The 12,727-nt window shown below is 38.5% G+C and overlaps 1 protein-coding gene across 1 annotated transcript in view; it reads left to right on the top strand.

Moving 5' to 3' along the window:
• rbm26 (RNA binding motif protein 26) overlaps positions 1 to 12,727 on the top strand; it is a 166,717-nt gene that overhangs the window by 82,358 nt on the left and 71,632 nt on the right. The window contains exons 9-11 of the mRNA XM_039745376.1: positions 338 to 478; positions 3,267 to 3,372; positions 8,432 to 8,591. Of these exons, the coding sequence (XP_039601310.1) occupies positions 338 to 478; positions 3,267 to 3,372; positions 8,432 to 8,591 (407 nt within the window). The remainder of the gene's footprint in view (positions 1 to 337; positions 479 to 3,266; positions 3,373 to 8,431; positions 8,592 to 12,727) is intronic.

Below are 12,727 nucleotides of genomic sequence, written 5' to 3'. Positions count from 1 at the left end.
TAATTGCCTCTCAATCACTACTAAAACAAGATGTTTGTCATAATAAAAAGGACGCTAGCTGGCCCTATCACCTTATTTCCTTATGTAAAGGAGCACTACAACTAAACTACAGTAAAGCTTAGAAAAGCAGGACAGAAGATATCGTTTTTTTACCGATCATAGTCTTTTTTTTTTATTGGAAATTGGCTGATCCAAGCATCCCTAATTTCTAGTGCTTGCTTATGTGGGAGATTCTGTGTTTTGGCTGTAATATTAATTTACGTAACCAGTAATATTAGGTAATATTCACAGTGCAAGAACTACTTAATACAATGCTTCAATATTCATTTTCCCTCAGAGACCTATGAACCAGATGTATATAACCCAGAAGCACCGAGTTTAACCAGCTCTACAAGACCCATGTATAGGCATAGAGTACATGCTCAAAGACCAAACTTAATCGGACTTACAATGGGAGAAGTGGATCTTTTGCCTAGAGGTAAAGTGACGTTTGAAAAATTGAAGAAGGGGCCCGAGTTGCCTCGAAAGCGTGCATATTGTAATTTTTTTAGTTAGCTAATAAAAGGTGTCATGGCTAGCACAGTACAACACTCTAGTACTATTTTAACTTTTGAAATAAAGTATAATTTTTTCGTTTCTTCATCATCTTGTACTAATATAATCTTGCTTTGCATTATTCCATACAGTTTGAGGTGATCTGTAGCAGTGCAGGTAAAAGTATGTTTAGAGTAATTTTTAATAGTCTTGTGTTTTTTTGTACCGCCACTGTAATAAACATTATTTTTAGGTATATCAAGCACAGTGTTTTCAGAAATAATTAGAAATGTGTAACTTTTGATAATCAGATTATTTTACAGGATGTCCACAGTTCTACAGAAAAATGTCTGTTCAACTTGTATGTACGTTAACCTCTTTATATTTGCAAATAATAAGACTAACAAAGACAAATAAAACTTTTTACTTTAGGTAAGTGGACCTATTTTAAATAGGTCAAGCTTTAACACTGTTTTTGTTGTACTGAAAATAATTTTCACAATTCTTTAATATTGTAATGGTGCTGACAAGCTGCATCAGCCAGGGATGAGTCTCCCACTGTATGAGCTGGCACTCCATCAGCAGCAAGTGCCGCTATAAAAACGGCTAGCCTGCAGTGGCAAGTGGTCCTTTTAATCTATCCTAAATCCATTATAGCACTTACTGATGCATTGGTGTCTGGAATGGGATGAGAAGACCTACAGTTCAGCTTTTTTCACTTCTTTAGTTATTTTTGATAATGAAAAAAACTAGATATAATATCTTTGAGTTCCTCCGATCTTTAGGCAAGCTCCAAAAATATTCCCATTTAATAGTTTGTGGCCAACTTGCGAATAAACAAAACTGAGGATATCAAAATTTGCTAGTGTGAAGGGGTTATTTTGGTTTTTTCACAGGAGAAAATGAAAATATAGCTTGAGTAGTATGAAATGCACACTTGCTTAATACTTACTTGGTTACACAACCCTTGGAAATAATGGCAACCTCCAAAAGTCTGTTGTAGCCGTCTATATGCTTCTTGCATCTTTCTGCAAGTGGTTTCTCCTAGCCGTTTTTAAATTTTCTGAATTGAACTGCTAGCCAGTTTTTCACTGTCAGTTTTTCATTTTTAATCCTATTTTGCACTTTTAGATGTGTGTTTTGGGTCATTGTCCTACTGAATGATCTTTGAGTCATACCTAGTTTTCTGACACTGACTAACACATTCCACTTTAAAATGCCCTGGTAATCTTCTGATTTCATGATTCCCTTCATTTCAAGGCCTGTTACACTACAGGCAGAAAAGTAGCCCCAAATATTATGAACCTCTGATGTGTTTAACTGTAGGTAGTGTATTCATTTCCTTATAATTTTTGTGTAACAGATAATTAAAACCCACAAGGCATTGCTGCCTGTCACATCTCTGTCAGCTGCCAAGATGCCAGCTGTAGGATCATCAACCAGACAATCCTAAACCCCCCCCCACCCGTCTTCCCTTTAATCTTGGAACATCTCGGGATGGTGGGGTAATGGTCATGATATCTCCCTGCCACTCTCTGCAGCTGAATTTAGATCCACAGGAACTTCCTTGAAGCTCTAGATTATCTTGGGTCCCCTAGCTCTTTCCTTTGCAGCCACAGCCAAAAACTTAACTTTCTTGGCTTCCTCTAGCTAGGTTTGGGTAAGTGGAGTTTTCCTTGGGCTGCAACCATAAAGTCTTCATTGTTATAGTGCACATTGTAGGTTATTTGTTGAATCACTCACAGTGAATCACTGCAGGTTAGCTTTAAGCTCTTTGGGTATTTTGGCATGGTGTTTCTTTTTCCAACAGTTTTCACCAGCCTTCTAAGATATGTGTAATTTTCCTCCTCTTACTACATCTTGGTAGATTTTTGACTGTTTCTGAACCTGTAAACATTTTATTAACATCCAGAACTGTTGAAACAGGAATCCCAAGGTCTCTGGAGATGTCCTTGTACCATTTTACATTTTCATGTTTTGTGGTAATAGTTTTACTGACATTCTGAGACAGTTCTCTGTTGTTTTTTGTTTTGGTCATTGTCAATAAGTAACAAAAAACATGTTACTTTTTAAGGGTTACAACTGCTGTTTATTCTTTAATTACTGGATACATCTTGTTTTTAGTACTGACAATATAACTCTGGATAGTCTTATTTCTTTGGAAGAATCTACATATTCAAAAAAGTGCCCAAACTTGAATCATGATATCTTCATTTTTATACTTTATTGTTTGATCCTGTACTGTTGTACATGATATACATAAAATGAAAGTGTTCTAATAATGTTGACCACAGCTGTATGTACAAGAATATAGGACCTGGTACAGACAAAGTTTATAATCCATTCATTTTATATATTTTAATGTTTTAGGTAAAGTCTCATAAACATAGTGAGGAATTGTATATGACCAAATGTCATTTTTTTGTCTAATGTAGAGTGCCTACTATATTGTGTTATTTATAATTTGTAGCCGGAATCTGAATACTGAGGATCAAAGTTTTATGTTTATGAAACTGTAATAATTTATTGTAAAAATATATTTTTTGTGTGTGTGGGTATATATTTAAACACACACACACACGGATGCTGTAAATGTTAAATACCATAGTGAAACTTCTTGATGTCACAGTGACCTGATGGAGCTATTCCTGATGATGTTCTGTGTTTCTAACCAGTTAAATAGGCTTTAATCCTTACTAATTGCTAAATGTATTTTTCCCCCCTTTGTATAGAAAAACCTTTAAACAATAACATGAGGATAGTTTTGGATTCTGAATCCCGAAAAAGACCTACTGCTGCAGAGAATGTGATTCCTCAGAAAAAACCATGGTTTGAAAAGTAATTTTCTGCCTTCAAATTTAAAGTTGTTTTTTGTACTTTTTTGTGTGCTATAGTTGATTTACACATTGTGATATAGTCTTGACAAAATCATTTATGTTATGTTATAATCAATTTAAGCCTAAAGCTGAAATTTAACACAACTTGTTAACCCAAAGAAACGCCTAACACAATCATGCAATGGACTTCATCTTTAAAAATATGTAAATGGTTGCTGATATTTTGTTTCATATTTAAATTTAAATTACATAATTGTAGTTTAGCAGATAGGTGGTCACACTTTAAAATCTGCAATGGATAATTTGATTTCTGTGGGGATATGCTGAGATCATGATTCAGTGGGTGCAGAATGGTTTAGAGTTAGGGAAGCTTTTTGGTGGTTGTTGTTTTTAGTATACAAAGCTATGAATTGAAGAGACATCTACTCTGTTACTGGACAGAACCAGGTTTTTTAGTAATCTTTTTGTAATAACGGCATGTTAAGAAAGCAATATGACTGACAAATTTGCAGCTTTCAAAAGTTTAGCAATGTTAAATATGCTCCTAATATTAACATTTCAAAAAACAATAAATACAACTCTAAACAGCACAAATTAAACAACAAGTAGTAGCTGTGCAGAGGAGAACAAACAAGTACGTCCCAAGACTTAACAGACTCTGGCTACATTCATTCTACCACATTTTTATTTAAAAATAGATTTCCGCCTCATTTCCAAAATGATCCCTGTCCATACTGAAACTCCCGAAAATGAATGTGATGTTGAGCTTTATCTACACTGGGCATGCGCACATTTGTGGCAACAAAGTGAAGAGACCATGTAGTAAAAAAATTTGCAGTGAAATGTAGTTATGTCACATTAATGCACTGATTACAGTTGAAAGTCAAGTCTTCAGAACAGGCAATATTTGGAAAACTTTGGAAAATAAATAAATGCGTGTGTGTGTGTGACTGTCTAAAGCTTCACTTTACTTCATTATGCTTTCATATCTCTCTCTTTCCTGTAATATTGTGAACTCAAATGCATTCTACACATGTCCACTTTATTAAGCGCCTTGTTATAAGGGCTCATTTATACTTCACGCTCAGAACGCGTACGCGTCCGCATCATGGCTGCCACGCGTTCCCAGCGTTCATTTCACGCGTCCTCTGAGCAGGCCCTCAGAAATTAACGCACGCTGCGCGAGTTGCAGTACCAGCAAAAGTCGGGGCGAGTGTGCTAAAAGGCGGAACGTGACGTCAGAGTCTCTGTTTACTACCTACATGTGACAGCAAGCCTCTATGGAGATCCTTCGGGGATCGATGTGCGCACTTTGCTGTTTGATGAATGGCTGAAATACAGCGCTATACATTATGTAGCCGATGTGAAGCTGCAAAAAAAACAGACGGCACAAAAGGTGGTATGTGAGACTTTTAAAATGTATCGTGTCATTTATATATGTCTTTTTTATTTTTTAATTTTTGCAACTTAACAACAGCAACATAAATGTATAGCATTATATTTGAGCCACTGAGAAAAAAATAAAGGAAACGGTGAAAACGTGTATTTTGTGATTAAAGTGGAAATTTTGGCTTTAATCTCGAAATGTCCACTTTAACCTCGTAGTTTACTTTATCATTAAAGCAGACGGTCGTAAACGTCATCCCAGTTTTTAATCGCTACGAGCTTCTTGGACCTGACAGCAGGTAAAGTAAAACAATAAAAAATAGGTGGCACAAAAGATGGTATGTGAGACTTTTAAAATGTATCGTGTCATTACGATCGGGAATATGTGACGCTTGAATATAAAAGCACCACGAATGCATCTGTATGTCGGCATTTTGCTTCAGCAGCGGAAAGCAGCAATAGATCGCCAAACAGAACAAATTAAATATATGATATTCCAACTCTCTGCACATTTAGAATCTTTAGATTTATACTTGATATCACTTTCATGATGAAATGCATTAAAATGTGTATGTTACATTTTACATATAATTTTGTTTAAATAATGAATACTGTTAATACACACATGGGGGTGTCACGGTGGCGGAGCGATAGCACTGCTGTCTTGCAGGGAGTTATGTTGCTGGTATTCCACACTGTGCTCCGGTTTCCTTCCAAAGATATGCAGATTTGGGGATTTGGTGCCGCTAAAATGACGCTAGTGTATGTGTGTTGTATTCACCTTGCGATGAGCTGAGGCCTTGTCAAGGGACTGTTTCTCACTCGTGCCCAATGCTTCCTGGAATGGACACATACATCACTGGATTTATGGATTTAGTCAATAAACATCCTTTTCAGAGATATTGCGGTAAGGTGTTATCGGAATTTAATAGGTGTTTTAGGCAATTCACAACACAGAGAAGCCGAACATGTTCTCACCGCGATAATATCTCGCACTGCCACCTGGTGGATTCCTCCAGATTTACATAAAGTACGCGCGCAAGTATAAACACAACAACGCTTGCGTAGCAGGAGCGTCCGCTGCAGCATGCGTCGCGTGAAGTATAACTCCGGCCTTAGGCTTGCAGCGGAATTTGCTCCTACTTACTGAATAGATTAATGATTAGAGGCTGTTAATTACAATCTGATTTTCATGGGGCTCTGAATGTTTCATTACAATGGCAGCACCACCTGCCATGGTATTTATCGCAATTGGTAAATTTGCCTTTTATGTACATACAGTGGTGTGAAAATCTATTTGCCCCCTTCCAGATTTCTTATTCTTTTGCATGTTTGCCACACAAAATGTTTCTGATCATCAAACACATTTAACCATTAGTCAAATATAACACAAGTAAACACAAAATGCAGTTTTTAAATGATGGTTTTTATTATTTAGGAAGAAAAAAAATCCAAACCTACATGGCCCTGTGTGATAAAGTAGTTGCCCCCTGAACCTAATAACTGGTTGGGCCACCCTTAGCAGCAATAACTGCAATCAAGCGTTTGCGATAACTTGCAATGAGTCTTTACAGCTCTGGAGGAATTTTGACCCACTCATCTTTGCAGAATTGTTGTAATTCAGCTTTATTTGAGGGTTTTCTAGCATGAACCACCTTTTTAAGGTCATGCCATAGCATCTCAATTGGATTCAGGTCAGGACTTTGACTAGGCCACTCCAAAGTCTTCATTTTGTTTTTCTTCAGCCATTCAGAGGTGGATTTGCTGGTGTGTTTTCGCCATTGTCCTGTTGCAGCACCCAAGATCGCTTCAGCTTGAGTTGACGAACAGATGGCCGGACATTCTCCTTCAGGATTTTTTGGTAGACAGTAGAATTCATGGTTCCATCTATCACAGCAAGCCTTCCAGGTCCTGAAGCAGCAAAACAACCCCAGACCATCACACTACCACCACCATATTTTACTGTTGATATGATGTTCTTTTTCTGAAATGCTGTGTTCCTTTTACGCCAGATGTAACGGGACATTTGCCTTCCAAAAAGTTCAACTTTTGTCTCATCAGTCCACAAGGTATTTTCCCAAAAGTCTTGGCAATCATTGACAAACATGCAAAAGAATAAGAAATCAGGAAGGGGGCAAATAGTTTTTCACACCACTGTAGGTAGCATTTAGACTTAAAAAACATAATTTAGATTCATACAAGTAAGCATAACCAGTACCATGGAAAGCAACTCCTATATGCCCACTATGTTGGAAATGTTTTTGTTCTGTGAAGGGAAAATTCAGTTTTCCCTCATCCACACCATATTACTGATGCAGTGTTTACTAAAGTATCTGGCTTTAGAGAGCATTTTAAAAGTTTTAATTTGCAGGAGTCTAAAACAATGGAGTAGGGTGGATGAAAGGCAAAAACATACACAAATGTATATGTTATTAAATGAAAACATAGTACTGTTGATGGAACCTCAGAAAATTAAACCTGTTTATTCTCAAACTGAGGAGATCTAATTCAAAAAGGCATCAATAAAGTAGGTCCAGCAGAAATCTTTCAACTTGACTGAATTTCATACTCGAGACACTAATGGAAATTAAGGAGAAGTCAATTTTGGACTGAAGCTAGAAAGCAGTTCTTTATGCAGAGAGTTGTTGAAATCTGCAACAAAATATCAAGACATTTAGCTAAAGCAGAAACCTTAACAACCTTTAAGAAAAAATGAGGAAAAGGAAAAATCTGATTATACTTAAGTGAGCATTGCATTAAGAAGCATTATTCACACTATTGCAGCAGATGTACTGTATTTCTTTTAAAATGCAATACTGAGCTTTTTAATTTCTTTGCAGGCTACAAATTCATATGGAAAAATATTTGCACAGTACACAAGTTCAACACAATTTTTCATTTGTTTCTTGCTTAATGTTAGCTTGCTTCACTTAGAAACACAGTTTGGTTCAGCTTAGGAACATTAAACATAGCTCAGATTGTTTGTCTCATTTCCATCTTAATCTAAAACCAGTAAAAACCTGATCCAAACGTTTCTTTTTTATTGTGCTATACTGTCTGGTTTTAATTGTCATTTACACATGTGCCTGCTCCATTTACTCAATATGCTTTGACTATCTGGGATTCAAAAATAAAATAGAAATGATAGCATTATGATTTGATTTAAAAATGTAATGATTTCTGCACATTGTCTAAGAAGTGACATTCCTGAAGCTTTATTGCGTATTGTGCAATTTACTATCCCTACTTTCTCATTTCTGAGTTCATGTTCTTAGCACTCATGAGTTAAAAGGTCCACAACATTTATGTTGAGCCCTATAATATCCCATATCATGTGCACACCTAATGCATATCTTCATTTGCAAACACCTTTGTTCTCTGTAGACTATACAGATGGGTGTGTGTCATGATTTACTATACTGCTTAACGGCCATTCCCAGTAATATCTCATATAAAAGGTACGTTTTGAAATTTGCCATATACTAAAGCTGGAGTTTGCTGTACTTTTTAAGCTTTCTGAAATCAAATTTGGTTTGATGTTTTCAATTAATCTACGACCATAATTGTCATATTTTTGCCTGCACTTTAACAGTTCCATTTTGTTTTAAATTATATTTAACGTTTAAAAGGAATGTCATTTGAGAGTGAATAAAGGATTTTTTTTTCTTTTTCAGGCAGAATTTCAATAAACCTAACAACCAGGGTTTCCAAAAAAAAATACAGTTTGGAGCCGAAAATACAAAGCTTGAAGTACGCAAGATACCTTTAGAGCTAAATAATATCAGCAAACTTAACGAACATTTCAGCAAGTTTGGAACAATTGTAAATCTTCAGGTATATGCTTTTTTCTGCATAATTTGTTTGTCATTTGAATTAATTGCTACTACATCTGAATGGCAAATATCCTTGATGTTCAGTTGAATTCAATAACAGTGAATGTGTAATTAATTTCCTCTAAAAGGTGCAGCTGCTACAGTAAGCACAAGGATATCAGCTTTGAGAAGAACATGCATTTCAGTCAGTATATCTTTCAAGTCTCTATTCATCCATCTTTTTCCCAAAAAAAATACCTCGACTCAAGAGTTGAATTCCCTCCAGTGTGTCCTGGGTCTTCCAGGGACGTCCAACCAGGAGGAGGCCCTGGGAAACACCTCACCAGGGAGGCATCCTGATTAGATGCCCGAGCACACCTCATCTGACTCCTCTCGATGCGGAGGAGCAGCGGCTCTACTCTGAGCCCCTCCCGGGTGACTGAGCTTCTCACCCTATCTTTAAGGGAAATCCCAGATACCCTGTGGAGGAAACTCATCTCAGTTGCTTGTATTCGCAATCTCATTCTTTCGGTCACTACCCATAACTCATGACCATAGGTGAGGGTAGGAATTTAGATCGCCTTAAGGCTCAGCTCCTTTTTCACCACTACAGACCAATGCAGAGCCTGCATCACTACGGACGCCACACCGATCCGCCTATTGATCTCATGCTCCATTCTTCCCTCACTCATGAACAAGACCTCAAGATACTTGAGCTCCTCCACCCCTCCAAACCTGAGAGGTCACTCCACCCTTTTCCGGCTGAGGACCATGGTCTCGGATTTGGAGGTGCTGATTCCCATCCCAGCCGCTTCATACTCAGCTGCAAACCTATCCAGAGAGGGCTGGACATCACGGCCTGATAAAGCAAACATGACATTGTCATCTGCAAAAACCAGTGACCCAATCCTGAGTCCACCATACCAGGCCCTCTTAACACCCTGGCTGCACCTTGAAATTCTGTCCATAAAAGTTATGAACAGAATCAGTGACAAAGGGCAGCCCTGGCAGAGTCCAACTCACTGGAAACTGGTTTGACTTACTGCCTGCAATGCGGACGAAGCTCTGACACCGGTTGTATAGGGGCTGAATAGCCCTTATCACGGGGTCCGGTACCCCATACTTCAGGAGCACCCACCACAGGATTCTCCGATGGACATGGTCGAATGCCTTTTCCAAGTCTACAAAACACATATGGACTGGTTTGGCAAAATCCCATGCACCCTCCAGGGCCCTGCTAAGGCTGTAGAACTATTCTGCTGTTTCGCAGCGAGGATGAAAACCACACTGTTCGTCAACGGACCCTCCTCTCCAGGACCCCCGAATAAACTTTTCCAGGGAGGCTGAGGAGTGTGATCCCTCTGTAGTTGGAACACACCCTCCGGTCCCCCTTCTTAAAGAGGGGGACCACCACCCCGGTCTGCCAATCCAGAGGCACTGTCCCCAATGTCTATGCGATGTTGCAGAGGCATGTCAACCAGGACAGTCCTACAATATCCAGAGCCTTCAGGAACTCCGTTTGTGTATATGTATGTTTATATATATATATATATATATATATATATATATATATATATATATATATATATATATATATATATAATAGCATCAACAAGGCATTTTTGCCTACAGGACCGCCGCATACTGGATGTTTTTCCCTTTTCACACCATTCTTTGTAAACCCTAGAAATGGTTGTGCGTGAGCAGATTCTAAAATACTCAGACCGGCCCGTCTGGCACCAACAACCATGCCACGCTCAAAATTTCTTAAATCACCTTTCTTTCCCATTCTGACATTCAGTTTGGAGTTCAGGAGATTGTCTTGACCAGGACCACACCCCTAAATGTATTGAAGCAACTGCCATGTGATTGGTTGATTGGATAATTGCATTAATGAGAAATTGAACAGGTGTTCCTAATAATCCTTTAGGTGAGTGTATGTGTGTATATATATATATATATATATATATATATATATATGTATGTGTATATATATGTATGTATGTATGTATGTGTATATATACAGTACATACATACATACATATATATATATACATACATATACACATGTATGTGTGTATATATATATATATATATATATATATATATATATATATATATATATATATATATACATACACTCACCTATAAGTAGCAGAGGGGGGGGGGTTAATCAGTTTCAGCTGCTGTGGTGTTAATGAAATTAACAACAGATGCACTAGAGGGGAAACAATGAGATGACCCCCAAAACAGGAATGGTTTAACAGGTGGAGGCCACTGACATTTTCCCTCCTCATCTTTTCTGACTGTTTCTTCACTAGTTTTGCATTTGGCTACAGTCAGGGTCACTACTGGTAGCATGAGGCTGATACCTGGACCCTACAGAGGTTGCACAGGTAGTCCAACTTCTCCAGGATGGCACATCAATACGTGTCATTGCCAGAAGGTTTGCTGTGTCTCCCTGCACAGTCTCAAGGGCATGGAGGAGATTCTAGGAGACAAGCAGTTACTCTAGTAGAGCTGAAGAGGGCCATAGAAGGTCCATATCCCATCAGCAGGACCAGTATCTGCTCCTTTGGGCAAGGAGGAACAGGATGAGCACTGCCAGAGCCCTACAAAATGACCTCCAGCAGGCCACTGGTGTGAATGTCTCTGACCAAACAACCAGAAAGACTTCATGAGGGTGACCCAAGGGCCCCATGTCCTCTAATGGGCCCTGAGCTCACTGCCCAGCAGCATGCAGCTCGATTGGCATTCGCCTTAGAATACCAGAATTGGCAGATGAACCACTAGTGCCCTGTGCTTTTTACAGATGAGAGCAGGTTCACCCTGAGCACGTGACAGAAGTGAAAGGGTCTGGAGAAGCCATGGAGAACATTATGCTGCCTGTAACATCATTCAGCATGAGCAGTTTGGTGATGGGTTAATGATTGTCAGGGGAGGCATATCCATGGAGGGTCACACAGACCGCTACAGGCTTGAAAAAGGCACCTTGGCTGCCATTAGGTATCAGGATGAAATCCTTGGACCCATTGTCAGACCCTATGCTGGTATAGTGGCTCCTGGTGCACGACAATTCCTGGCCTCATGTGGTGAGAGTATGCAGGCAGTCCCTGGAGGATGAAGGAATTGATACCATTGACTGGCCACCACACTTTCCTGATCTAAATCCAATAAAGCACCTCTGGGACATTATGTTTTGGTCCATCCAATGCCGCCAGGTTGCACCTCAGACTGTCCAGGAGCTCAGTGATGCCCTGGTCCAGATCTGGGAGGAGATCCCCCACAACACCATCTGTCATCTCATTAGAAGCATGCACCGATGTTGTCAGGCATGTATACAAGAACACAGGGTCCATACAAAGTGCTGCGTTCAATTTTGAGTTACTGCAATTAAATTTTGGCAAAATGGACTAGCCTGCCACATAATTTTTTCACTCTGATTTTTGGGGCGTCTTTGAATTCAAGGCTCTGTAGGTTGATCATTTTCATTTCCATCAAACGATGTGGCATCCTTTCGTTCCTAACACATTTCCCAGTCTATATCAGTATAGATATCCTGGAGGATTTCTTTTTCCCATTGAGATCTGATGTGTTTTCAAAGTGTTCCTTTAATTTTCTATTTATATATATATATATATATATATATATATATATTATATATATGTATATATATGTATATGTATATATATATGTGTATATATATGTATATGTATATATATATGTATATATGTGTGTGTGTATATGTATATATATATATGTGTGTGTGTATATGTATATATATATATATGTGTGTGTGTATATGTATATATGACAGCAACACTCATCACTCACAACAGTGACAATACAATTACATTGACAATCATGTTACGTTATTTTCAAAATGTTTCCTTTCTTTTTCATTACTTCTTTAACACACTACTTCTCCGCTGAGAACTAGCATTTTGCTAGTTTCATAAATGTATGCAACCTGTGGATTGATAACTTGTGCTAAAGTAAAAGAGAATATTGAGAAGGCCCATAGCAAGGAATAAGAACTAACCCAACGTTATAGGCCAGTGGTGGCGAACCTATGGCACACGTGCCAAAGGGGGCACTCAGAGCCCTCTCAGTGGGCACGCGCGCCGTCGCCCGAGCACAGAGTTCATTACTATAATG

The sequence above is a fragment of the Polypterus senegalus genome, chromosome 2, assembly GCF_016835505.1.
Source record: "Polypterus senegalus isolate Bchr_013 chromosome 2, ASM1683550v1, whole genome shotgun sequence".
In the NCBI taxonomy this organism is placed as follows: Eukaryota; Metazoa; Chordata; class Cladistia; order Polypteriformes; family Polypteridae; genus Polypterus; species Polypterus senegalus.
The sequence above is the reverse complement of the archived record's forward strand: the minus strand, read 5'-3'. Positions and strand labels throughout refer to the sequence as shown.